Source organism: Rattus rattus, chromosome 2 (assembly GCF_011064425.1).
Source record: "Rattus rattus isolate New Zealand chromosome 2, Rrattus_CSIRO_v1, whole genome shotgun sequence".
In the NCBI taxonomy this organism is placed as follows: Eukaryota; Metazoa; Chordata; class Mammalia; order Rodentia; family Muridae; genus Rattus; species Rattus rattus.
The window spans coordinates 200,900,769-200,925,628 of NC_046155.1; the positions used below are offsets into that span (position 1 = coordinate 200,900,769).

Consider the following 24,860-nt stretch of genomic DNA (forward strand, 5'->3'; position numbering starts at 1 on the left):
ACTTCTCTTCCAGAGGTTCTGAGTTCAATTCCCAGCAACCACATGGTGGCTCACAACCATCTGTAATGGAATCTGATGCCCTCTTATGGTGTGTCTGAAGATAGCAGCAGTGACTCACATAAGTCAAATAAAACTACAAAAAACAAAACAAAACAAAACTCATGTTGAGAATCATTGGGGGTTTTGTTAATCTAGAAACATCCCCAGGCCTATAGTCTAACCCTTTCAATTAGTAGAGGAGAAATGTGAGCTGAGAGAGCCCTCTGCAGGCCCCAGGTGCAGCACCCCTCTAGTGGTTATCCTATACTCAGCAGATATGGACATGGTCTCTGGTTCATCAGACTAGGATTTATATAATTGACCAAAAGAAATATTTATGATTTCTGTAACAGGCAAGTTGCCAGTTCCCTGATCTGATCATTACACATTGAGTGTATGTCTTGAAATGTCATGTTGTACTGTTCAGATATGTGAGACTACTATGTAGTCAAAAATGCTGCGAATGTGCCTTTTAAACATATAGAAAAATCAAGAATCTGGGAGAACAATGAACAGTAAAAGAAATTCAATAAGCACAAAGATGTCTAGGTACTAAACAAAAACTGTAACTCTGAGATTCTTTGTTTCAGACACCTGTATGGCCAACAACATACATGAAGATGTCCTCAGTGTTGCCTCTGGGCATGTGAAAGTCCCTGCTCATAAAGGACTGTTGGGCAGGGGGATTATAGCCACCAGCAAATATCTTTTTTGGCTCCTAAATCCTCACAGCAGGAGGAGGGGGCACTACTGACCTCTAGTGGGTAGAATCCAAAAATGCTTCTGAGTGGTCTACAGTGCACAGTTATCTCCACACAGAAGAGTTATCTACCTAGCTCTAAGTGTCACGTGTGAAAGCAGATTCTGTTGAAAGTCCCACCTGTGCACAAGATGCCAGTTTGAATGCTGTCTTATTTACTGTTCTGTTACTGTGAAGAGGCAACTTAGAGAAGAAAGCATTTGAATGGGTCTACTCCATTATCGTCATGGCAGGGAGATTGACATGGTGCTGGACAAGTAACTGACAGCTCACATCTGATCTGCAATTCCAAGCTGAGAAAGAGATACTGAGTCTGGCATGGGCTTAAAGCTCACCCCCAGTGAAACATCTCCCCCAACAAGGCCAAAAGCACTAATCCACAAACTAGGGACCAAGCATTCAAATAAATGTATGGGGGCCACTCTCATTCAAACCACTACAACGTGAAATGTCCCATAGGCTCCCACGTGTGAACACTTGGTCCTTGGCTGCCAGCTGCTGCTACAATTTGAGAAAGTTGGGAACCTTTAGGGAATGGAACCTTGCTGGAGGAAATGAGTCACTGTGGGAGGGTCTGAGGCTTAGTCCTACTTCCTGCTTCCTTTTTGCTTCCGGAGCATGAATGCGGAATTCGGCTCCTGCCACCATGTCTTCACCACCATGATGCACCCACACACATGCATGCTAACACACACACATACACACACACCACACACACTACACACGTGCATGTGCACGCACACGTGCACATAAACACATACACAAAGGTGGCAAAGGGGAAAAGAAATATGCAGAAATTGCCCCCATAGTTCTGGAGACTGGAATGTCCAGCATTTTTTTATGGTAGAGTCCAGGTCAGGGTTAAGGGAGTTCTGTCAAGTCTCTTCTATCAGGATATCAGCCCCATTTGCAAAGCTTTGCCATCTCAAATGCCTTTTGTCCTGTGGTGAGGCACTGGCATTTAGTGTAAAAGTTGTGGGAAGGCACAAACATTCAATCTACCCAAGTTAAAGCATCAGCCTACTGCGTCCACGCACCCTAGGGGAGCTGCGAGTGTGGACGATGAGGTCATATCACAAGGCTGGACACTTCGGTAGCATTCTGCCTTCAATTTGGAAATTGCGGGAGTTTGGTGACACTGAGCAAACGATCTCTCTAAAGAGCTCTGGCAGCAACAGGAAATTTCAGTCCCCACATGCTTTGACTGCCACCGGAGGATACCCAATCAGTAAGTAACCTTAGCCATGTCCCTTGTTCTCACAGCTAAGTGGTTGACAAGCGGTTTAGAGCAGATGGAACTGGTTGCTCATTAGCTCCTCTGAACTCTGCCACACAAGGAGGCCTCAACAGCGGGGGGGAGGGGATGGGACTGAACAGAGGAGCTTGGCTCCTTTCCACAGAATGATGGGAAGCAACTGCGTTTGATGAAAATAAACACTTCACGATTCCCAGTGGAAGATGTCCTCAGTGGCATTTTCCAGTGGCCATGGGCAGAGAGGTTGGAAATCAAACTTAACTCATGTGAATGGAGCAGCCATTAAACTGCAGACTCCACAGAAACTGCAAAGTCAGGCTTCTTGGAATTGAACCTCTTGGTGAGCCTCTATGAGTCATTCAGCAGTGTGGACTCTGAAGAACACCTCTGGGAGTGGGGGCAGGGATGGGTAGGTCTGCTGTGGTGGGACAGCATGGTGTCTGCTGCCTGCTGCTCCTTTAACGACTCACTGGCTAAGAGCACTTGATGCTTCCAGAGGACCCAAGTTCAGCTCCCAACATCCTCGTCAACTACCTCACAACCACTCCCTGCTGTCTCCTGAGGGCACCTGTAAACACTTGTCGCACACACGCACACACACTGCATGATGCATGATGCACACATGTGTATGAATGAACACACGTAAAATAAAAGTAGATCTTTAAAAAGTTTATTCTGACATGAGGGTAAATTGCTGATTTTAATTCAGGTAGAAGAGTGAATAAAGGAAGCAACTTTATATGTGTCCCTCAGCATGCTTTAGCCCCTCGTGCTGGAAGGGCCAGAATCACTATGGGCTGACGTGGCTGGCTTTCCTGAGGCTGGGCACAGACTTAGAGAGGCACACGGGGTTCCCTCTGTACCACAGAGGCAGGAAGACAGGGACTTCTGAAGGATTTCTCCCTGCCCCGCCCCGCCCCCAATCCTGAGACCGACCCCGGTCCATGTCACATCTCAGAAAAGTTATTTCAGCCAAATCCCCGGAAGCCAGCAGCACGGATCTTTATCTGCTAACTTAAAAAGCGCCGGAGGAAAAGGTTGGATGCTGCGTCTCACATGAAACTCAAGCAGGCTGTGGAGCAATTCTCTTACTGAACTGTCCTCCTTCGCTGTGCACGCTTCATTCTCCCTGTCTCCTGGGGAGGATAAGAATTGCTTAATCCAAAGTATCAGAGAGTTCCCCGCCTGGTGCAGTCTTGAGGAGTCAGACATGTAAAGCGTGCCGCGGTGTGGAGAATGAGAACTATTTGTACTTTTGATCTGCTTTGCTGCTGGGGGACTGACTCGCACTGAGAGCTGGTGAGACAGAAGCTCTTCCTCAGAGAGATCAGAGAGCGGGAAGATCTGCCAGCCTCCGACACACTCTTCCACTCTTTTACTCTTCACGAAGGACGTGTCCTCCACACCGTCACCCCTCTTCCAGTGGCTTCATCAGAACTCACTGTAGTTTCCCGGCTCCTTGCCATACGCCTGTGTCTCCTTCCACTGTGACAAACAGGAGGGCACCATTATGCAATGTGCCCTGAGTCCTCTGAGAAAATCGACGGAAATTTGGGTTCCAAATACAGTCACAAAGCCAGTGATTTTTAACACATCTAAAGAAAATATCAGGTGTGCAAGATCCAAGCCAGCTGAGAGTCCAGGCTTCGTTTGTACGGTTGGGAGCTCTGTCCAAACCCTCGCTGAGTGGTGAAAGGTCAGGCTTCTCCTCCCAAATCTGTCCATGCCCAGTGCTGAGTCCCTGCATAGCCCAATCCTCTTACAAGAAGCTGCCCTGCTGAGGTGCTGGAGTGTCCACGAAAGGGCGAGCAGCGGAGCAGATCTGCCCGCTCCCAGCAAGTGCCTCTCCTACGGGACCACGTTGAGAAGCACAGACGCTGCCAGCTAAGCCCACAGCCGCCCCTACCACGCTTACGAAACCACTTCAAAGACTAAGAGCTATTCAAGGGGCGCATGTTCCCATATCTGTCAGACTCCACAGGAAGGCATGACACGGCCTCCTCCCTGCGACACCTCTGCCTATATAAGAGCTAAAAGCCCTCTACCCACAGGCAATGCCAAGCATCCAGACTGAGGGGGCAGGAACAGGTCAAGAAACATGATGGAGGGGTGCTGACCAGATGGCTCGGTGGTACCTAGCACTTGACTGTTCTTCCGTGGGATTTGAGTCCAGCAGCCACAAGCCCTCTCAGCGTCAACTGTAACGTCGCTTCCAAGGGATCCGAAGCTGTCTTCTGGCTCGTGTAGGTCCTGCGTGCAGGTGGTGCACAGAAATGCCTCTGCTGTCCTCTTTTGGACACACCTGACTCCAAGGGTCTGTCTCATGTGGACTCTAGGATCCCTTGAGGTTACTGTCCTGGAGGCTTTGGGGCACCTGGTCAAGCTCCATCCTGGAGGAGCTGCCAATGAGCTGAATGTCCAAGTTCCTGAGAGATCCCAAGCCAAGCGAGCAGTGTATTCTAGTGCACTCCCCCAACAAAGGTGCTTAAAAGTCACAGAAACCAGGATCCACACACTTCTCCACATAGTCATAGGGTCTGAGGACTTAGAAACAGTCCCTCAGCAGCTCCCACTCCCTACAAAGGCAAAGCCCACTGCCGCCCAGACAGCCTTCTCCTGTCTGTCTGTCTGTCTGTGCGTGCTTGCTGGACAAGCCTCCAGCCGAATGACCATGGGAGATGTTTCACTCTATTTCCAGCTTCTCCTTGGTCTTGGGGACACTATCAAGTCACAAGTCCTATGTGCTCCCAGTTATCCATGCCCTGCCCACCTTTCTGTCCTCTTGTTCAGTATGGGGAGTTCCAGGTCAGGGAGTCAACTAGGAAGGGTAAGCCCAGGAGAACTGCAGAGGTGGGGGGTGGGGGTGGGGCATAGCATTTTGTGGTCCAGACTTCTGACAACGTGATGTGATGTCATCTAAAAGGTTCACAGTCAAGTTACAAGGAAAAAAAGTTACCATAGAGCATTATAAAGTTTTAAGTAAGTTATAGCTTTGAGTTGGGCTACACTCAGATACCCTGGGGCCAATGGAGAGGAGGGGAAGCTGCCAGAAGTGTGAAGGACACAGACCTAACTGTGACCCCTACATCACTCTGTGATGGTGTCTGCCATGTGGGTGAGGAACAGAGGTAACCTGTTCAAACCTTCAAGTACCTCCAGGATGGGGCATGATGGGCAGAAAGGAGGCAGATATTACAGAAAAGCACGTGTGGAATTCATTTACTGATGAAAGGTGGGATATTTAATCACCACATGCTTACATGCCATTCATCAAGTTAACTATTCTTTTCATGTGGCCATAACATAACATATTCACCAAAACAGCTAAAGTCCAGAATCCCTTCCAGGACCAGGCCTGGGTCCTCCCTTACCCAGCTCATACTGGTCACACAACAGTGCTTCTGTGGCTAGAAAGACTTGTCTCCATCAAGAGGGCTTTGGCTCTGTGGCATTTGTAACTGTGGGCTTTCCCACCTGCACATAAGTTCTCCGAAGTAACGACTCTGGGACTTCTTAGATATGAATAAGCACCTAAGCCAATAGCTTTGACTCGTTTCTGTAGGATGGTGTCACAGGTGAGGCAGGTACAAGATAGAATGAGGCCTGTCATTGGACAAGAAGGGAGGATGGGCGGGAGAAAAGTTTGAGGGAAGAGGAGGAAACTGGAATGGGAAGAGGAGAAGCAGTGGAGAGAACATGGAGGCTGACGTTAAGATTCCACTCTGTGTGTTTACAGGTTGTTATGAATATTCTTAAGGAATGGATGTGTACAGGGCTTTGTATGTATAGGTGGGCAATTATATCTTATCAATTGGATCAGAGGTTATTGTGTTGTGTGTTCTTTCATGTGGCAATTTAAGTTCAAGAGAGTATGTGGTGGCTGGAGACACTGAGCCACCACGGAATTGGAATGTCTATTTCTGGCATGGTGGCAACCTGTCTTGGGAACTAGATGGGTAGAGAGATTGTGGCCAGGCTCAGAGAGAGGCCATTGGCAGTGTGATATGGGATGGAGCAAAACAAGTGAGGGGCACTGGGGTGCTGAACCTAGTAGGGGTAAAATACCAGATTTTTTTTTTTAAATAATTTTACAGCAACACGTTTCTTTTTAAATTTTTTTATTTTTTTTTAAGATTTTTTTATTTATTATTATATATGAGTACACTGTAGCTGTCTTCAGACACACTAGAAGAGGGCATCGGATCTCTTTACAGGTGGTTGTGAGCCACCATGTGGTTGCTGGGATTTGAACTCAGGACCTCTGGAAGAGCAGTCGTCGCTCTTAACCGCTGAGCCAACTCTCTTTTTTAATTTATTTATTTATTTTATATACATCATACAGTTTTCTGCCTGCATGTATGCCTGCAGACCAGAAGAGAGCATTGGATCACATTCTAGAGGGTTGTGAACCACCATGTAGTTGCTGGGAATTGAACTCAGGACCTCTGGAAGAGCAGTCAGTGCTCTTAACCACTGAGCCATCTCTCCAGCCCCCAGCAACACGTTTCTACTAGCTTATACTTTAGTTTAAAGTCTAAGTCATGCCACATGGCTGGTTACCTGGTCCTCAGTCTTATGTTACCCTCTTTCTCTATGTACAGGTCAATCTCCCACACAGGACTCTGTTCCAGAATCTTCTCTCCCCTCTCCACCTCTCTCTCCTCCCCCCTCTCTCCCCTGCCTCCCTCTCTTTGCTGCCCCCCTCTTTCTGCTGGAATCCTCCCTCCTATTTCCTGCCTCAGTTCATTGGCCATAGGCTGTTTTTTACTGACTGACAGGTGAATGCCTTCACAAGGCACAAGAGAGTCTCTCTACAGGTATGAAGTACCACACAGGACAGATAACTCCAGCTACACCACACTGGAGCAGTCACCCTCCTCCACCTGATGTGATAACTGAAGGGAAGTGCTCATGTAATCCACAGGACCTTCCAGAAAGCCTGTAATGAAGGTAGTCAGCCAAAGAGTACCAGAGAGAAAGAGAAAAAGAGAGTCAAGGAGCCCCACCTGAAGACCATGTACATGTCTGGAGGGAAGGCTGTGTGTGGTGCTTTGTGGACACACACACCTTTTTCAGCACACCCAGGCAGTGGGCTACCTCATCGCAATCCAGTTAAAAGGGCAGAGCGCTCTCTGCCAGTGCTTACAGCAGTGAGCACAGAAAAGGATCCCGGGTACTGCCCTCAACCCTGTGCACCCCAGTTCTCATCACAGTCCTTAGGGCCCCTGAGTGTGAGGAAGCCATCCTCCTCAGAAAGACTGAGCAGCATGGCAAGGGCACTAGTCAGGACCGTGATAGCCAACAATCCCCTGGCTTCACCGAAACTCAGAATAAGAACTCCACAACTGGTTCTAGGATGGGGATACATCTGATGAACAACCTAAAAATATCCCCCTTGGGATATTTTTGCCCCTTGGGTCCCCAGGCAGCCCTGGGCCAGCATCAAAGACCCCATGGCTCCCAAGAGGCGGCAGCCCCAGGCTCCCTTTGCTGTCACTGTTAGCATCCGAAGACCTTTCTGTTCTTCCACAGAGAAAAAAAAATGTAGCCCTATTCCCCCAAGGACTTTGAAATCCTGGGTACTTCGCCTGGTTTCTTATTAAATGCTAACTCAGCGTAGCATAGAGAACACTTCCTGGAGGTGAAAGGTCAGATAGCCAGCAACCTGGCAAGAGGGGCGCTCCTGAGCCCTGACAGTGGCTTTACAGAGCAGAACACCTGCAAGACTGGAACAAGGGTGCCCTCTCTCTTCTCCTGGGGACATTGTTTCCACAGCGGGAAAAGCAGAGGCTGAGTTCTCCCAGGGAGAACTCTGTAGAAGCCACTGGACCTTACAGGCACAGCAGCCCAGAGCTAACGGGGATGCCCTCCAGGTGCAGCCACAGCTGCCTATGTGGTTGCTGGTTACACGGTCAGGGTGAGCTGGAATGTGAAGCTTAACAGATGACAAGGTGGAGAAATCAGCTCTGACTGGGCAGAGGAAGTCCCTGACTGAGACCATCATGTGTCCGACCTTCCACTAGTTAGGAGGCAGACAGGAAACCAGAGTGGACAGGGCTTTGTCCCTCCGTAGATACTCCAGGTGTGCGGGCATCAGTATGGGGGCTGCCCCTTCCTGGACAAGGGCTCCAATTCCAGCCCTAAGATGCAGAGCGTGCCTTCCTTAGCCCAGATCAAGTGGTTCAGTAAAAACTGGAAGTTAGAATGAAAGACAGAGGTGAATGGTCTGCTGGCTTCAAACTGTGCTTCATGGACTATTCGGCGCTTCATTCATGGGGTATGTCCTCCTAAATCCAGGAGGAAGGTCAGGCAGGACTTCAAGCAAATGAAACTGTTCCCCCGACCTAGAGCACCTCCTACAGGACTACCCATGAGCTTGTATTTCAAGTGCTTTTTATACACCTGTTAAGATTGTGTTCAGCCGAGAGCCCAGAGTGCCAGGAATAGGTTCATTCTGCAGGTAAACATTCCATCTGTGCCTATGAAAGGAACTCCAGTGCCCCCTTCCTCCACCACATCACCAGGGCAGCTATGTATTCAAGATGGCTGCGCCTCCCAACATCACCTTCCAATTCTGCTGAGAATCCAAGGGGGAAATCAAGCTGTTGTCTCCTAAAACACCCATTATGATGGAATGCACCATTTCAGAAGAGGGGAACGAGAGTTTAGTGACCACAGCCTCAGCTGTATCCAATCTGCCTTAGAAGCCACGTACAGGAATAGCAACATTCCGAGAAAGAGAAAAAAAAAAATCCTCTGGCCAAATCCCTTCTGGGTCCTGGGAATTATCAATAGGATTCCCATGGGGAGCTACAACTGGTGGGTTACAAGTAAGCAGGCATGAGTGCCATGGGCCACACAGTGAGAAAGGGCCTTTCTGGCTTACATGACATTCATGTCAGGGTGGGTTCAATGTGGCTAGGAAGTAGGCCACACGTAGCTGTCCCATCAGCAGGCAGTGGGTACCAGAAGGTGGCAGCATGAGGCAGAAGTCCGGATGACGTACCTTGAAACAGTATACCTTCTATCTAGAACGGATGCAGAAGCAACATGAAAGTAGGACCGCCTTCAACTCAGATGGTAGCTCACCAAGTAGACCCAACTGCACAGCTAGCCTTGGGCAGGGCATTTACTGTGCATCTCCACGAGCAAAATGGAACGCAACACAGTACAGAGCACCCAATGAAACTGCTCATTTGGTATCCGGAAAGCACACCACAAATTACTCGCTTCCTATCTAAATCTGAGTTTTGCGCTTTAAACTGGTAAACCTATGAAGTGACAAAAGAAAGCAGCTACTGGGCAATCGGCAGTGTCTACTATGCCACCCAAAGTGACTCATACACCAGTACATCAGTGTCATAACTTTTTTTAAAAACCTAAGTAACTTTCCTTCCAAATTATCCAAGACCCTAAGAACCTTAAATATGAACAAACACTAAGGTTCAATGAATGCCAAGAGCCATGTATTAAAATGCATCTTTTTGACCTTTATTAAAAATCAGTTCCTCACACAAATTAGAGCCTTTAAATTGACGGCTTAGCTCTATGTAGCAATCCCTTCTGGTCTGATCAGGGGCCATTGGGTCTGACAGTTGAGAGCTTTCTCTGTATATAAGTTCATAGTTTAAGAAAATGGGTTCAGAGGTCACAGCGTGGGAGAGAGAGGATAACTGACAAACAGGAACCTGAGTAGGCTGCCCCAATGGTAACAGTTAGAACACACTAAAGAACACTGTTCTTCAGAAACTCAGCCCCTTTCTGTCTGCTCTGAGTCCCCCACAGATCCACAGATCCCCCACTGGCCTTGGCTGGGGCTGTCTACTGGTAGGGCTGTGCACCAGGGTGATGTCCCCATTGGACTGTACTTTCCCGGCTTCCTGCAGTCTGGCAGTCACCAACTAGGCGAGGCTGGCCAGTCAGTGAGTCCCAGGGATCCTACTGCCTTCAAAGTCCCCAGCTTTTTGCATGTTAGAGATCGGCTGATGTCCTCATTCGCCGGTAATGCAAGCACTTCATGAACTGCACCATCTCCTCAGCTCTACGGGCTCCCTTTCTAAGAGGATTGCAACAGTGTGCCTGAATATGGACGGGTGAAGTGCAAGTAGGCACCCATGGCAATTGTGAACACTAAAGGGAAAGCCAGCACCCAAGGTTTGCAATGCTGCTCTGAGGAGTCAAGGCAGTGAGGGAGTTACCTGCAACTTTCAGAGATGGCTCTCAGTGATCGATGTAGGAGAAAGAGATAGAGGATTGCAACCTGGTGAGGAGATATCTGAAACCCAAAGGGACAGTGGGACCACACAGGAATGGAAGACTCTAAGTGGCAAAAGAATGCAGCAAGAAAGGGAATACTTGAAGACCCACTGAGTTGGCAGCCTGGGGAACATCTGTACAAAATCTGTCCAGGTTACATGCTCGTCAGGCAGGCAGCAGCTCAGGGAATCTGCCCTGTGCTGGGGAAAGAGCATGTGGAGAAAGCCCGCGAAGGGAACTTGCCAGGGTGGAGCCAGGCTCTTCTGGGAGCTGCAGGGCCGGCTGGAGTCTGCAGAGCTGGAGGCAGTGGGGAAGGAATGTGGACACAGGACAAAGAGAGGAGGGCAAGCAGCCTTAGAGGGATACTAAGATCAGGGCTAGGACAGACAGTAAAGGCTAGCCTGGCCGGCCAAATGAAATAGCCAAGCTGTCCCTGGAAGGAGAAGGAAGAGATGGCTGAAGAACGGAGGCCCAGAGCTGAAGCGCTCCTTCTCTGACTCTTACTGAGAGGATTCTCTTGTTTGTCTGCTTCTCAAGTAACTCTGCAGCATCCTTTTTCCCAAGCAGTCTGTGGTAGCTGGCAGATGAACCAGTTACTCTCATCAAGAGAACAGCTAGGTGAGAGACTGAACCTGTGTCCTCGAAGCTGGGCAAACCAGATGAGAGGCATGTGGGATAGTCCTGGCCATAGGATGTTAGGCACAGCACCACAGGAAGGGCAAGCCAATGGGCCCAAGGCAGGAATCAGGGTCTGGGGTTTAACAGGGTCAAAGCAAACTTCGCTGCAGGTGTCTCCAGAGGGTAGCATCTAAACAGCAGAGTCTCTGAGCCAGCAGCAGCCTCGTCACTCCTTCAGCTTCACCCAACTGTCTCGTGGTAACTGCAGACAACAAAGTACAGGCACAGACAGCATGGAGGGCTGGGCTCTGCCATGACTTAGAGTGGTTGCTACCACCAAAAAAAGGGACGGGCCTGTGGCTCCATTCTCACCTGTCGTGTGTCCTTGAGAGGCAGTGTCAGCACATCAGGCCTGCTTCTCAGCTCTATGACTGAGCAGCTCTAGCTGATCTGTAAGGCTGGTCCCTACCCGAGCTGTGAGGAACCGGTTCTTCTGCACATGCTCAGCACACACACTCAGGACTTGACAACTTGCAGGTAAATTGTCAACAATTAAAACTACGGGGTTGGGGATTTAGCTCAGTGGTAGAGTGCTTGCCTAGCAAGCACAAGGCCCTGGGTTCGGTCCCCAGCTCCGCAAAAAAGAAAAAAAAAAAAAAAGAATTAAAACTACACGCTTTCTCCAAAATAGCCAACAGCCTGCACTGCATGGTCAACCTCCCACTCGTGAGGTCAGAACAAATACAAGCCTCCACACTTGCTTCCAAGGAAAACATCTACTATGGGCTTCCTGATCTTGCCTGGAATTCACGGAGGCTTCTACGGTCATGAACTGGTTCTTCACCAAGAGTGAGCCAGCCAATGGGAATGGATGAGTGTTTTGTTCTCAAGACATGTGTAAGGCACTACGATATCCCACCACACAGGTTGGATGGGCTTAGCAGCCGAGTGCCCTGTCACTTACAGGCATGCTTATCAACCTCCCTACAGGTCATAAACTGAAGGTGCATCATACCTGGGAGCTAAGTGTGACAGTCACTGGAATACCTAAATAGAACACAGCACAGCACAGTGTGCAATCCTCCACAGGTCTTCAGAGCACCCACAGGAGGGACTGAACCTCCTGCCATAGTCACAGTGGCACGGCCCCATGTTGTGGTAAAATAACCCATCACCACGCTGGCCACGGGGACAACATTAGGATCAGATATGACCCCAGCAAGCAACTAATGCAGAAACCACTCCACCCTTCAGAGGAAAGCATCTAGTCAACACAAAGCTGGTTTCTAAAGTTTATTAAAAATCAAAGAATAGAAAAACTTTACATAAAAATATGTCAATTTTAGTGTCCACATTGTTGTCCACACAGAAAATTGAAACATGATATCTTTTTGTCAAACTGTAGCATATGGCCACAGTAGTAGCCAGGCCAATTCATCTGGTTCACCATTACGGGGATGGACACACATACCTGTGCCTGTGGATGACAGAACTTTAAAACGCACATCTGCGGGTCACTCGAACGGCCCCACGGTGGCTCCTTAATGCAGATACAGTCAATATTGCTAATGTGTAAATTAGTACAGGCTATGGACCAGTGTTCATAAATATTCTTTAGCAACAGGCTTCACAATTTAAATAATTTTAAATATTCTGGATGATTCCAATCCTCATGAGCTGCAGACCCCATGTGCTACTCTGCTCTGGAATGTCTCCCAGAGTCAACAGCCCCACCACAGCAGCAGGAGGCAGACCCAGACAAACAGCTTGTCCTTGGCGAGGTGTCCGTCAACTCAGACATCCATTCAGAATTCACACTGCTGCGTGTCAATCAGATGGCACAGCACTCGGCTTCTCGTCTTGACATTCTGTACTAGTGGACTTAAGACCAACCTACCTGTAGTGTTTAGCAGGGCCAGACCCCCATTTTAGAAATGGAAGTCAGAGGGCCTACAAGTGCAAGCACTCCAGGACAACTGTGGTACTCCACAGACTCAGGATCAGGCGATGGATATATTCTTGTTCAAAAAAAGTAACAAAGACAGTGGTGGTTGTGGCAGAATACACTTGCATAGTAACCTGTATGCTTCTGACGCAGGCACCAGTGCTCCTGGGCCCACACTGGGCTGTGCTCTCCTATGGTGCATTAAAATACTCCCCGTGTGCCCTGAACAGCGGAGGTCCTTTTCAGATATTTGCTCTTAACAGAACGAGTGCATACCTATGCAGATTCCTCAATGGAATCAACGAAATGCCTTTCTCCACATTCCTAAATCTGGGTGCCATTGTCTGTATGATACTCACCAGGCCCATGACTCTAGACCACGTCACATGATGGACCGAAGCACGCCCACAGTTACAATGCTTTACGAGTTATACCGTGACAACCTCTTCTCCCCTTTGAGGTTCTTACTTCTGGCACTTTAAATGCTGGATTTGCTGTCTAGTTTTTAAAAACCCAAACCAAAATGTCAGAACTCGTGGTCAGAGCAGGACAACAGCCCAAGGCCTACAGTGAGGCTGCCAGGTTCACACTGGCCCCACAGAACCGTCGGGATGACTCGGCTCCCTCTCTGCATCTGACCAAAAGAAAAGATGTAGAACTAAAGCCCACTGGCCCCTCCTCACGGTGTTCACGTCATGATGCTATCAGATAACCAGCCAACACGAGGAACCCAACTTAGAAAATGCAAATTGGGAAAGGATCTAAGCGTGTTTTAAAAAAAATTCCCTCCTCCCTTAAATATAACTTATGTGAAAATATGAAATTAAATAAAAAATATCTGTTATTGCACAAATCATAAGTTTTCAATATTTACATAGAAAAACAGTCCTAAATTTTCAAACAAGACATGAGGGCAGTAAAACAGCAGCCTGCCCACTCCATCAGAAAGACATGGAGCAAGGCTTGGCACCTCTGCCTGGGACAGACATGATGAAAACCCCAAATCGCCACCTAGCAGACACGGCTGCAAAGCCGCACATCCAGTCCCTGACACTCCTAGGCCTGCCCTGCTGGGCACGGATGAAGACTTCTAGGCAGGCAGACGCACATCCACATGTAGTAAGGCTTCACAGATGAGCACAAGGAGCTGTTCTGTAGGATGGATGCGGCCACCACACAAACATGCAGAGTGACCAGTGGTGGGCGGCACTCGGCAGCCCACGGTGGAGGTGCTGGATGCTGGTCTCGGTTCCCCTGTGGTGCCCGAGGCCTGTGGGCAGTCTGGGGGAGGGAGCAGTCAGGACCATTATCTGCTGAGACTCACAGGCAGGCTGTCCCTTGTGTGTGCATGCTTTTTCCTCCTCCAGCCGGTACGGTTGTACTGATGGTGTCCTCGGTTACCAACAGGAGGCCTCACAGCTCCACTGCCCACAGAGCTGTAGCCACCACCCTGAGTGTGGTTGTGGGAACCTTTCATGGACAGTTTCATGCCATTGTGCTGCTGGAGAGAGAGAGAGAAAAAACAGGGCTGGAGCACACAGACCGTGAGGTGAAAAGACACAATGTACAATGAGAACCCACAGCCCATAATCACTGCTGGGACATGCAGTAAGCAGAGGGCCCTTCACTCTGAACAGACTATCACTTCCCTCGGGGTCCTTCAGGCCTAGCTTCTTCACAGGTCAAGGACACCGTCCTGGGCCCATGGGGGCTCACAGAGACTGAGCCACCAGGCAAAGGGCACACGGGAACTCTCTTCCAGGGGCGCAGGCCCACTGGCATGGCTACAGCAGCACAGCAGCAGGCAACACTCACCTTATGATAGAGATGAGGACTAGACAGTGGGTTGGGGGATGCCGAGGGAATAGCTGGGGAAGTTACGTTGTGAACGGCCTTCAAAGACGTGGTTCCGTCGACACCAGCCTGTCTGCAAGGTACAGGGGCAACTCCGAGGGTCGGTGGAGGGATAGTAACTCTGGTCTAGAAGGGAAAGAGAAACATGAGCTTCCCACAAGTGAAAGCTTCACACCAAGCGGAAGCAGCAAAGGGCTGGCTGTGGAAAGCCCACTCACACACATCCCATGGAGCACAGCTCCTGTTATGACCTAACGACACTGTGGCCTTAGACTTACAAACACCTCATCTTCTCATACAGCAATTACAATACCAAGCTATGGAGTCACTAGGTCATAAAATCTAACATTTTCCAAAGATCAAACCAATTCAAAACAATTAGAGCCATCAAAAGAACAACTCTCATTTCAGTCTGTAGAATGAGCCCCCAAGTGAATATCCCTCAAACCCCAGACACACAGAGAACACATGGAAGGACCAAAGAGAGAGGCTCTTTCGGGCCGCCTCTCTATAGCTTCTGCATTATCTGTCCCACCCAAAGCAAAAGAAAGCAGGTGAAAGCTTTCTCAGCCGGACAATGCCTCCGTCCGTCCATGAAGGCATGACTGCTTTACCCAACACTTGCAGAAAGGGTGGCTACAGTAGGAGCCTTCAGGGTAAAGCTCTACTGGGAGATCAGCAGCTGCTGGGAGAGGCAACCTTTGTCGAAAGCACATGGAGGAGAATCGGATAGTAGCACTCTGCTCTAGGCCATTACCTCAAACCTCAGTTTCCAGAAGCTCGGCCTAACTCACTCTCACACAGGGCATCCACACCCACACTTTCTTAGACACCACAGGTCCAAAACACCTCCGCCAGGAAACTGAAGCTGGCCCTGCATCAGGCTCTCCAAGACACTTTCCTGAAGAGAAACATGGAGGCCTCCAGAGTGGGTGGGTGGGGGCAGTGTCCTTTCCAGAAGCAGAGAGACAGGTTGACCTGGGGCAGAACTTAATAGCTTAAACCTCTGCCTTGGGAAATTCCATGTTTGCACCCATTGAAGGTCTGTAGTGTGGGCTACACTGTTTGGGTGAACTGTGTCAAATGCTCACCAGCATCAGTCATGTGCCTAGCAGCTCGCAGCAGCTGTGTGGGAATGCATCTCTGCAGGGCTAGAGGACTCCAGGATAGACATCTGCAAGCTTCTGTTGTTTTACACTCAACTCCCACTTCAAATGCTGCTTGTCCTTTCAAGTGACTAATGTATTGAGTGTATACAAATCCAACTGATAGATAAGTGGAGTGTATATGCAATACTGAATTTTTATAAGACATTTTTCTTTTGATTTATTTTATATAAAATTTAAAGAGAAGTTCCAAGTAATAACTGACTAACACAGTCTAAGTCCATGCTGACACTTCAGTCTGCACACCGAGTTTCTGGGAAAAAGAAAACAAGTATCTATGTAGCCAGCAATGGGTGCCCTGGACATGCTGCATGTGGAGCACTGAGAGAGCACCTGTCAGAGGCATCCAGTCCTCAAGGAGCACATCAGCCCCCAAGTCAGAGACTGTGTTACAGAACAAGCTGAGTTGTTCTACAGCCACCAAAGCATGACAACTGCTAGAGACAAATACTAGACGCAGCAGTCTGCAAGGACACTGATCTAGAATACTGCTTGGCTTGGACGCCGTCCCTTGGGAGGAGCCTGTACCTGATTGTTGGTTGTCATGATCAACGTTCTGGAAGCAGCTGGCTGGGGCTTGCTGCTGGGCACTGGCAAGGCTGTGGGCAGGCCGGCCATCAGGGTGGTGGGTGCTTGCAGGCTGAACTGATAAACACTGGGCGTGGTGCAGGGTGGTGTGTCTGAATCCTAGAGCGCAGCACAGAAACAAGGAGAGTTGTAAGCACAGGGCTTCTGAGGTATGAGACAGGCACCTTCAGGGAGGAAGCTAGGAAAGGTCATTAGAGCAAACCTACCCCTTCCTCAGTCATTTCAGAACAGAGAAAGACTAGGCTACAGAAGATACAGATGAGACACATGGACTTAACTTGTAAATCTCTAAATCAATTAAAAAAAACCAAACACTCAAAAAAATCCAGTTTGGCTCAGTGCTATCACTACCTTGGTTGGATCACACAGCTTAGGGTTCTTAAAGCCTATGCCAAAGAACACTGAACAAAGACTGACACTGACTGATTGATTTACTTTCTGTCTGTCTGTCTGTCTGTCTGTCTGTCTCTCTCTCTCTCTCTCTCTCTCTCTCTCACACACACACACCACACATACACTCATCTCTACCCACCCCCACATACCCCATACACCCCACAGAAACTCCCACAAGGACAGTGGCCACCCCACGAGGAGGACGGCAGTCAAGAGCGAAAGCCCACTTACAATGTCACTTCCAGAAAGCGAGGACACGGAAGAAGCAGAGGAGCCTGAAGACAGCAGCTGGGGGCTGGACAGGGACAGAGTCAGGCGCTGGCTGTAAGGGGAGCTGGGCTCCCGGCTCTGCATCTGCTCCCCATTGCACGTGGTGATTCTCTCCTTTATCTTAATCCTGTTGTCTGGGGCAAGAAAGCCAAGTCCGGGTTAGTGATTAGGGCAATGTGCCCGAGGCACGAGGCTGCTGAGCTCTGAATGCTACACGTGTAGCATTCAAACAAACCAAACCTTACATCTGAATTAACTTAATTTTAAATGCATATCAAACTAGTTGTCAGAAAACACTAAAGTATTTGTCTAATGCTGATGTGTAGTCTTAATCTGTAGCTGTGATAAACTATAAACATAGACCAAGCATTTCCAGTATCAGTGTGGAATGTAGACTTCTGAAGCAAATACACACTGAACTTGTAAGATTTGGAACAAAAGCTATATACGTCTCAGTGATTTCTTGCCCTTGTATCTTAGTTTAATCAAATGCAAATTAGCAACTACCTCCGTCTGCCCCTCCAGCTCCGTACTGCAGCTATGACTCTATTTCTATAGGGTCCAGAGCTTACAGAATGGATGGCCTATCCGACAAAGTAGAAAAGAAGCTGCTTTCACAGCTCGAGCAACCCTACAAGAAGGCAAGAGATGCTTCTGTGCTCTGGAACGGAGGGCCGAGCCTCACACTGCCAGTCTCTCACCTAGGTCTGGAGACGGGACGATTCTGCTACCCCATTTTTCTTTGATCCACCTCCGGTAGTCGATCACTTCCTGGGTGACTTTGATTATTCTTCCTAAAGTACTGCAGAGAACAAGGACAGAAACACTAGGTGTCAGATGTGAGGCTCACTAAGGAAAAGAAAAGCATGTGCTCTTCTGACATGTTTACACTCATGTGTACCATGACATCATGGTACAGACAAAAGTAGGTTCACTATGGAGAAGTCCTTAACCAAGATCTGTACAAATTACAATGTCTTCAATCCAGTTTAGGGGAGCCCAGACTTCCAGGCACACTGGCCATGAAGTCCTAACATCTTGTGTCCGACTGCTCAGGTGAGGAGAGATACCCAAGTGCCCATGACAGGGATAGGGGCTGGCCTGCAACACTGGATGGACAATCGATGTAAAGCCACAGGTTCATTGCTAACAGTTTCCTGAGCAGCCGCCCCCGAACAGACATTCACACCCTGCTGACAGCAGTCTGCTCAGCCCACCACTCCCCTTCCACTCCTGTCTCCTCTTGCTCCCCAGGCCCACATGCCATAGCAGCTAAGCTGGAGATGGAGATAAATATGTCTGCCTACGAAAAGTAGACACTGCAGACTGTGCTCAAGTGTAAACTGAAGGGCAGCTAAACAGTAGTGACAGAGGCAGAGCAGTGTGCTCAGATCTGAACCCACTCACAGCCTAAGCAGCCCGCCTGACCCAAAGCTTTCAGAGTCAGGAATCTGCCCTAATACAGAACACCCCAAGTAAAATACCACCCCATTAAGAAATGCTTAGCCCTAGGCCATGGGCTACCCCCAAAGCCATCCTGATTCCCCAAAAAGCTTTCCTTATTTTCAAAGTCCATTCAAGTATGACAATGTACCCATCCATGTCACAGAAACACATGATGAGAAAAAGTGCACCTGCTACTCCACAAGAAAGAGGAGCCCAGAACCCAGGCAGGAGACCCATTACCTTTCAGAATCCCTGTTGGGGTAAGACCTGGCGAGCGGTGACACGGCATGGCTGAGCACAATGTACGCATAGTCAAACACCTGCTTCACCTGCATGGCCCCATAGGAACTCCGCCCAACATCGTTTCCTGCAACACAGAAGTACCTGTCTCTCATCCCGGGTTCTGTGAAGAGGGGCTCACCACTAAATGCCTCCCACCTACAGCAGCTCGAGCGACAGCCATGTAAACATAGCACTGAGCTGCTGCTGACTGACTGCAGGACGCAGCTCCTGGTATGGGAATGCACACAGGCTCAGTGTGCTTCAGACTCAATGTGACCATTCTATTCCTAACAATGGAAAAGGAGCAGTCACACGTGTCTTACAGTTCAGTCTGCTAAGTCCCCAGGTGGCAGAATGTCTAACACACAGACCAGAGATGTGGACTTGGCATATCGATATCATGATAAGCCCTGCCGGTGGCCCACAGTGTGAGGGGCTTGTTCACCCTGAACACAGACTTAGAACTGGAAGGAAGCCCTGTAAGGGAAGAATGCTATAGCTACAAACTCACAGCGCTAAGCAAATGAAGCTATCACTAGCATCAAGAGGAAGTCTAACTCCTACATAGATTCATTACTCAGTCACATCAGGTATGGGATGTTTAGGGAAGATATTGGAATTTCATCTTCCTAGATGCAGCCACAGTCCAGGAGTAATGCAGGCACACTGAAATAGGACACTCAAATGGGTGACACGCAGTTAGAATGTTCCCAGGGAAACCCTACCTCCCCATCTATATGGGATCTGACATATCACTTAAAGATAGCTGACTAGAACTGTCTACATTTTCTTTTAGTAGATTTTTAAAGAAATTATTCTCACCCTAGAATGAACAGTTTTAAAACGATCATTAATTTGAAGATAGTAAATAAATAATGAACAGGAGCAGAATAATAAAAGGGACCAAATGAACACAAACTGGGATCTGTGAGCAGTGTGGACAAGTCTCCCCAGCACAGAACACCAATTTGGACAGCTCAGGAGACCACAGCTGCAGCATGAGAGAAGAACAAAGCAGAGGGGGTCTGTGGTCTCCCGTTGTCCTGTTGCCACTACCCACCATGATCCTATCACAGTATTAAAGCCTATCACCCAAGACAGGCTCAAAAGGCATATGCAAAATTGAAAAGCAAAAACCAGGAAGGACTGCAACTAAACAAGAACGTGCAGGCAGTTATCAGATTGGCAAGGACTTAAAGACCAAGTGTTGCCGCAGTGAGACAAGCATCCTTACGCGCACCAACAGCGTGGGGCTGGGAGTCCTAGCCAGCCACCACATAATGCAAGGGCAATGTTCACAGTGACACAGGAAAGCCAGGGAGAAATACCCGCAGGAGACTTCATACTTTACTCACTGGCCCATGCTTTTTTCCAGAGTGGATGGTTTCTGTGAGGATTCCCTGATTAGCCTTTCCTAGTTCTGATATTTACAGAATGTAAGCATTTTAAAATGCAATAAACTAGTTGGAATCAGGACTCCTCAAAGTGTCCCACTGAGGTCTGCAGGTACAGAAAAGCCAGCACTGTGCTCCCAGCCAGGGGAGATAAGCTCACCAGGCAGTAGGGGGTCCTCAATGCACAGCATCGACGGTCGGTACCCACTGGTCATGGCTTTCATAATCTCTTCCTTGGCGATATAGGCACCTCCTTCTTTTATTCTAATACCAGTTTTCAAGTAATTAAAATTCCTTCCATAAAGTTCAAAAAATTCTACAAGAAGCATTCCCAGGTTTTCATCAGCTCTCCGGGCATCAATTCTTGGATGTAACTGTAAAAGCAAGAGAGCCACAGGTATATGAATTCAAGCTACACTCCAAAGACACTCACCTAGCAGCCTCTCCAGGGACCCACTGAAGGGTCCCCACTCCATAGCACCTGAGAAAACACAAGACAATGGATGCCTATGTGGGTGGGTGGGGCTTGAAAGAAAGACGGCATCTCAACATCCATTCAGACCATGACATCTAAACACACACATCTAGTTACCCTCATGCTGCCTGCCAATGGTTACGTTTTCCATGCTTCGTACAACTGTCATTTGGATGGTGCTTGCACAGTTCATATTAATGTCATCATCCTGACATGTTGCCAGTAGGTGGCGGATGAGACTGAACAGTATCACACATCACTGGAGCAGGATGTGAGTGGACTGAGCGAACTCACCCGGGCACTCACTTCCTGCTCTCACACATCACCGTCAGGCTACTTCACCACCAGTTTGTTCTAGCCACAGCCGCACTGTGATGCTTGCCCACTGTCCCTTATAACTAACTCCCCAGCTGCCCACTACAGAGTGAGCTTGAGCACGCCTCTTACTCTAAGCACCCAAGAGTAGTGTGTGGCTCACAACCTCCATGGTCACACATAGGACTCTGCCCTTTGCACAACTCTAGATGGTGACGGTCAAGCCTCCCTGGTGTCCAAGTCCTGTAGCACAGGGCTGAAGCATGAACACAGCCCTCCAGGAACGGTTCCTCATAATGTCAGAGTTCTGCCCTCTTCCAAAGAACAGGGCAGTCCTTTTGTCGAGCCTTTATGTCCTTGCTTTTGAGCCAGATCAAATATTCAAGACAGACCTGGGAAGGGCCTGGCCTTTTTCCCTCAGGCAGCTGTGAGATAAGCAGGATGCTACACCAGGTCCAGCATGAGGTGGGTGGTCTCCAACACAGACAGAGGAGGAAGGCTATCTCATCTATGTAGCCATGTGAGGTCTGACAGCCACAAGGACCCCAGTAACAGCATACCAGAAAGCCTTGGAAAACCCCACTCAAGACAGCATCACCTGTCCTGACAAGATATCTGAACATATTACCTCACATCAGGGGTACTCAAGATATAAAAAGAGAGGGCCATTTAACTAGCAGTAATGTCACCCTTTGTGGTATACTGTAAGGGGATGAGCTGCATGGGGCTCAAAGCTCAGCATTGCTGTCACACCTAGGGACAAATGCTTCAGGGGCAACAAGTCTGTGTCAAAGCTCACGCACACCAGTCCAAGCTGTAGTCTGACTTGCAGGCTAGCAGTGTCACTGGGAGTAACAAACCCTCAGCAAGCACACAAAGGAGAACCAGTGATGTATGTGGACACACAGACACACTTTCAGTGATACACATGAGGACACACATTTGCATGCGAAAACACAAAGGCAAATATTTTCTTAAGCAAATATAGATGCAATAAAACTTATAATTAACATACGTACTACTCTGTTCATGAGTCAGCAGGTGTAAGAGCTCACATCTATAATCTCAGTATTCAGGAACCTCAGACAGAATAATTGCTACTAGTTCAAGGACAGCCTGAACTACAAAGTGAATTCCAGGTCAGTATGACTTAGAAGTGAGAGATTCTGGCTCAACACCACCAACCAAACAACTAACCAGCAAGGACAGGAGTGGCCCTTGGGAGGCCGACTACTGACGGGGGCAGTTCCTAGTGCTCACTCAGAAAAACAGAGATGACACCGAATTTAAGACCATCATAAAAGGCTTGCACGGCAGTGGCTCACATGTGCAATCTCAACACCAGGGAAACTGAGTCAAGAGGATTACTGTGGGTCCAAAGCTGGCCTGGGCTACACAGTGAGTTCTAGGCCACAAACTAGAGTGACTTCATCTCAAAAACAGAAAGAAAAAAAAAAAAAATAGAAGGAAATTTCTCCCTTTCGTCCCCATGTTGGTACTTGCCCTTTATTCTCAAGAGTATTTGGGAATAAATTACAGATAAGCACCAGTGAGAAAGGCTTTTTATGATTATGTGGTAATAAACCAATTCTTGTTCTCCTGCTCCAAATGAACAATCCATCCACACTTTTCAACATAGAAAGTCTGAGCTTCCTGAAGCCTGCACCCACCCAATCAACCTACAGGAGGGATGCTGACCAAGGAAGCGTTGTGATGAGAAGCAGGAAAGGGAGCCTCCTTGCCCACAGTGAAGGTGAGGGTCACCACTCCTGCCAAGAGCACAATGCAGAGAACACCCACTCACCTGCAGAAAGCTGATGGCCATTAAGATGAGGCTGTAGGAGCTGATCCCGCCTGTGAAGACTTCATTCAGGTCCCTCTGCAGGAGGAACTGTTTCAACACTAAAATCAAGTATGGCAGTAGCGAGTACTTCTGTAAACCCAAGAAGAGGCAAACAAGTCAGCTGATACACCTTTTTTTTTTTGGGGGGGGGGGTGTTGTAATTATGCCTGCATGTGCACCTGAAGGCCAGAAGAGGGCACCAGACCTCATTATAGATGGTTATAAGCCACCATGCGGTTGCTGGAAATTGAACAGAGAAGGTCAGTACTCTCTCTCCAACCCCCATAGTTAATGTACTTTTTAAAGGGACTCTAGACAAGCTTCCTGTGTGAGAGAGAATTTCTCACCCATTCTCCTGCCCCCCTCCCAGAAACAAATCTGACTGCAGTTTTAGGCTTAATTATTCACACTATCTAAGGGGTAACACCCTCCCAGTCCAGGCACTGTCAGTCGGACACAGAAGGGCCCGGTGGCCACAAGAATCCCAGCACCCAGCAGCACCCGAGAAAACAGGGACACAGAATAAGGAGGGAGCTAAACAAAGCATTCTCTAGGGGGGCAAATGCTCCTGCAGATCAGATGACAAAGGAGAGAGGCACTGACAAAGTCAGTAGGAGACAGGAAGAAGACCACAGGGCTGGCTGTCCAGGATCTGTTCAGGAGGGAACCATCGGGCAGGTGGAGTGACTATGCTCAAAGCTCCAGAAGTCAGCAGCTCAGGCACCGACCCCCCTCGCACTCACAAGCACTGAGGTCTCTAGAGTAAGCCAACCTAGACAGACTCCGGCATGTGAGAAAGTAAGTTGGGAGTGTAGCACTGAGCTGGGAGCAAGGCTGTGTACTAACACACAGAACATTTGCCCAGAGTGCTCTAAAATATGCAGTCACTCACTCAAAGTCAGTCAGAAAACAACTACGTACTTTCCGGTGCCTCCACCAACTCCATGACAGAACCTGGAAAATGCACTGTCTGTACCAATGACCCATTCTAAGGTTGTTAATATTCATGAGAAAAATGATAACAGGGTCTCACACCCCTGGTCCTTCCTGGGGACCTGCAACAACAGTACCTTCATGTAATTCTTGATGAACTCTGCCGCCCGTACGCCAGTCTCCATGTTAAAGCTGATGTCGACTTTAACTTCAGTTTCCTGATCTGTGAGCTTTATAATGGGCACCTGTGAGGATGTAGTTGAAAGACTGCTGTGACATCACTGTCTCCAGACAGCCACTCACCGTTCTCTCTTCACAAAAGGGAACTGGTGGTCATGAATGTCAGTTTTAAAGAGAAGGGTTCTGTCAGTTTTAAAGAGAAGGAGTTAATCTCAGAGGTCACATGATGTTCATGACCTGTCCTCTCCTAGCAGGGCTCCCACTCTACCATCTCCTGCAGACTGACTCTGAAGTGAGACAGCAAGAGGGGAATAGGAGCCTGAGGAAGAGTACTCAAGTGGGAGGCTCGACCTGCATACGCACCCTACAGAGACCCACCACGCATGCCCAAAGGTGAGCCCCACTTCTGCTCTGTAAAGCCAGAGGCAAGGGCTTCACACACGGAGAAACACATAGCAGCACTACCATCCTTATTTTGGAGCAGTTGTGCAAACAGGCTGCACCACACACAAACCCCTTGCACTTCAAGATCTAGATCCATGTTTATCATCAGAGGATGCTCAGCAGAGAGAGCACACCCCGCCCCAGCAGCTGGGATGGGACGCCTACAAGTGACTGAGGACAAGGTACACAGTTCTCAACATGCTGAAGCAGGGAGACCAGGAGGACTAAGCGGTTATATCCAACATTCCTCAAATGCTCTGTCTGGGTCTTGAAAAGTTCAAGAACTCAGGAACCTTACATCTGAATAACAATACCAACAGCAAGTCCCTACCAGCCTCCCTCACGGTCAAAGGCCTCATATCACTAACTGCGCAAGGCAAGCCTGCGTGGTCAGAGTGGCTTAA

General features: G+C 48.7%; 1 protein-coding gene across 2 annotated transcripts in view; it reads right to left on the bottom strand.

Moving 5' to 3' along the window:
- Positions 1–12,207: 12,207 nt before the first annotated feature.
- The window catches only part of Tent4a (terminal nucleotidyltransferase 4A), a 33,464-nt gene continuing 20,811 nt past the window's right edge, over positions 12,208–24,860 (bottom strand). Inside the window, exons 5-13 of one of the 2 annotated variants that reach the window (XM_032894825.1) lie at positions 23,970–24,077; positions 22,861–22,989; positions 20,427–20,640; positions 18,831–18,957; positions 17,846–17,946; positions 17,106–17,278; positions 16,422–16,580; positions 14,689–14,853; positions 12,208–14,371 (exon numbers count right to left, since the gene is read on the bottom strand). In XM_032894825.1, coding sequence (XP_032750716.1) covers positions 14,180–14,371; positions 14,689–14,853; positions 16,422–16,580; positions 17,106–17,278; positions 17,846–17,946; positions 18,831–18,957; positions 20,427–20,640; positions 22,861–22,989; positions 23,970–24,077 — 1,368 coding nt within the window. In that variant the 3' untranslated portion in view covers positions 12,208–14,179. Of the gene's footprint in view, positions 14,375–14,688; positions 14,854–16,421; positions 16,581–17,105; positions 17,279–17,845; positions 17,947–18,830; positions 18,958–20,426; positions 20,641–22,860; positions 22,990–23,969; positions 24,078–24,860 lie in introns of both variants that reach the window. The other variant, XM_032894824.1, reaches the window with a different exon arrangement.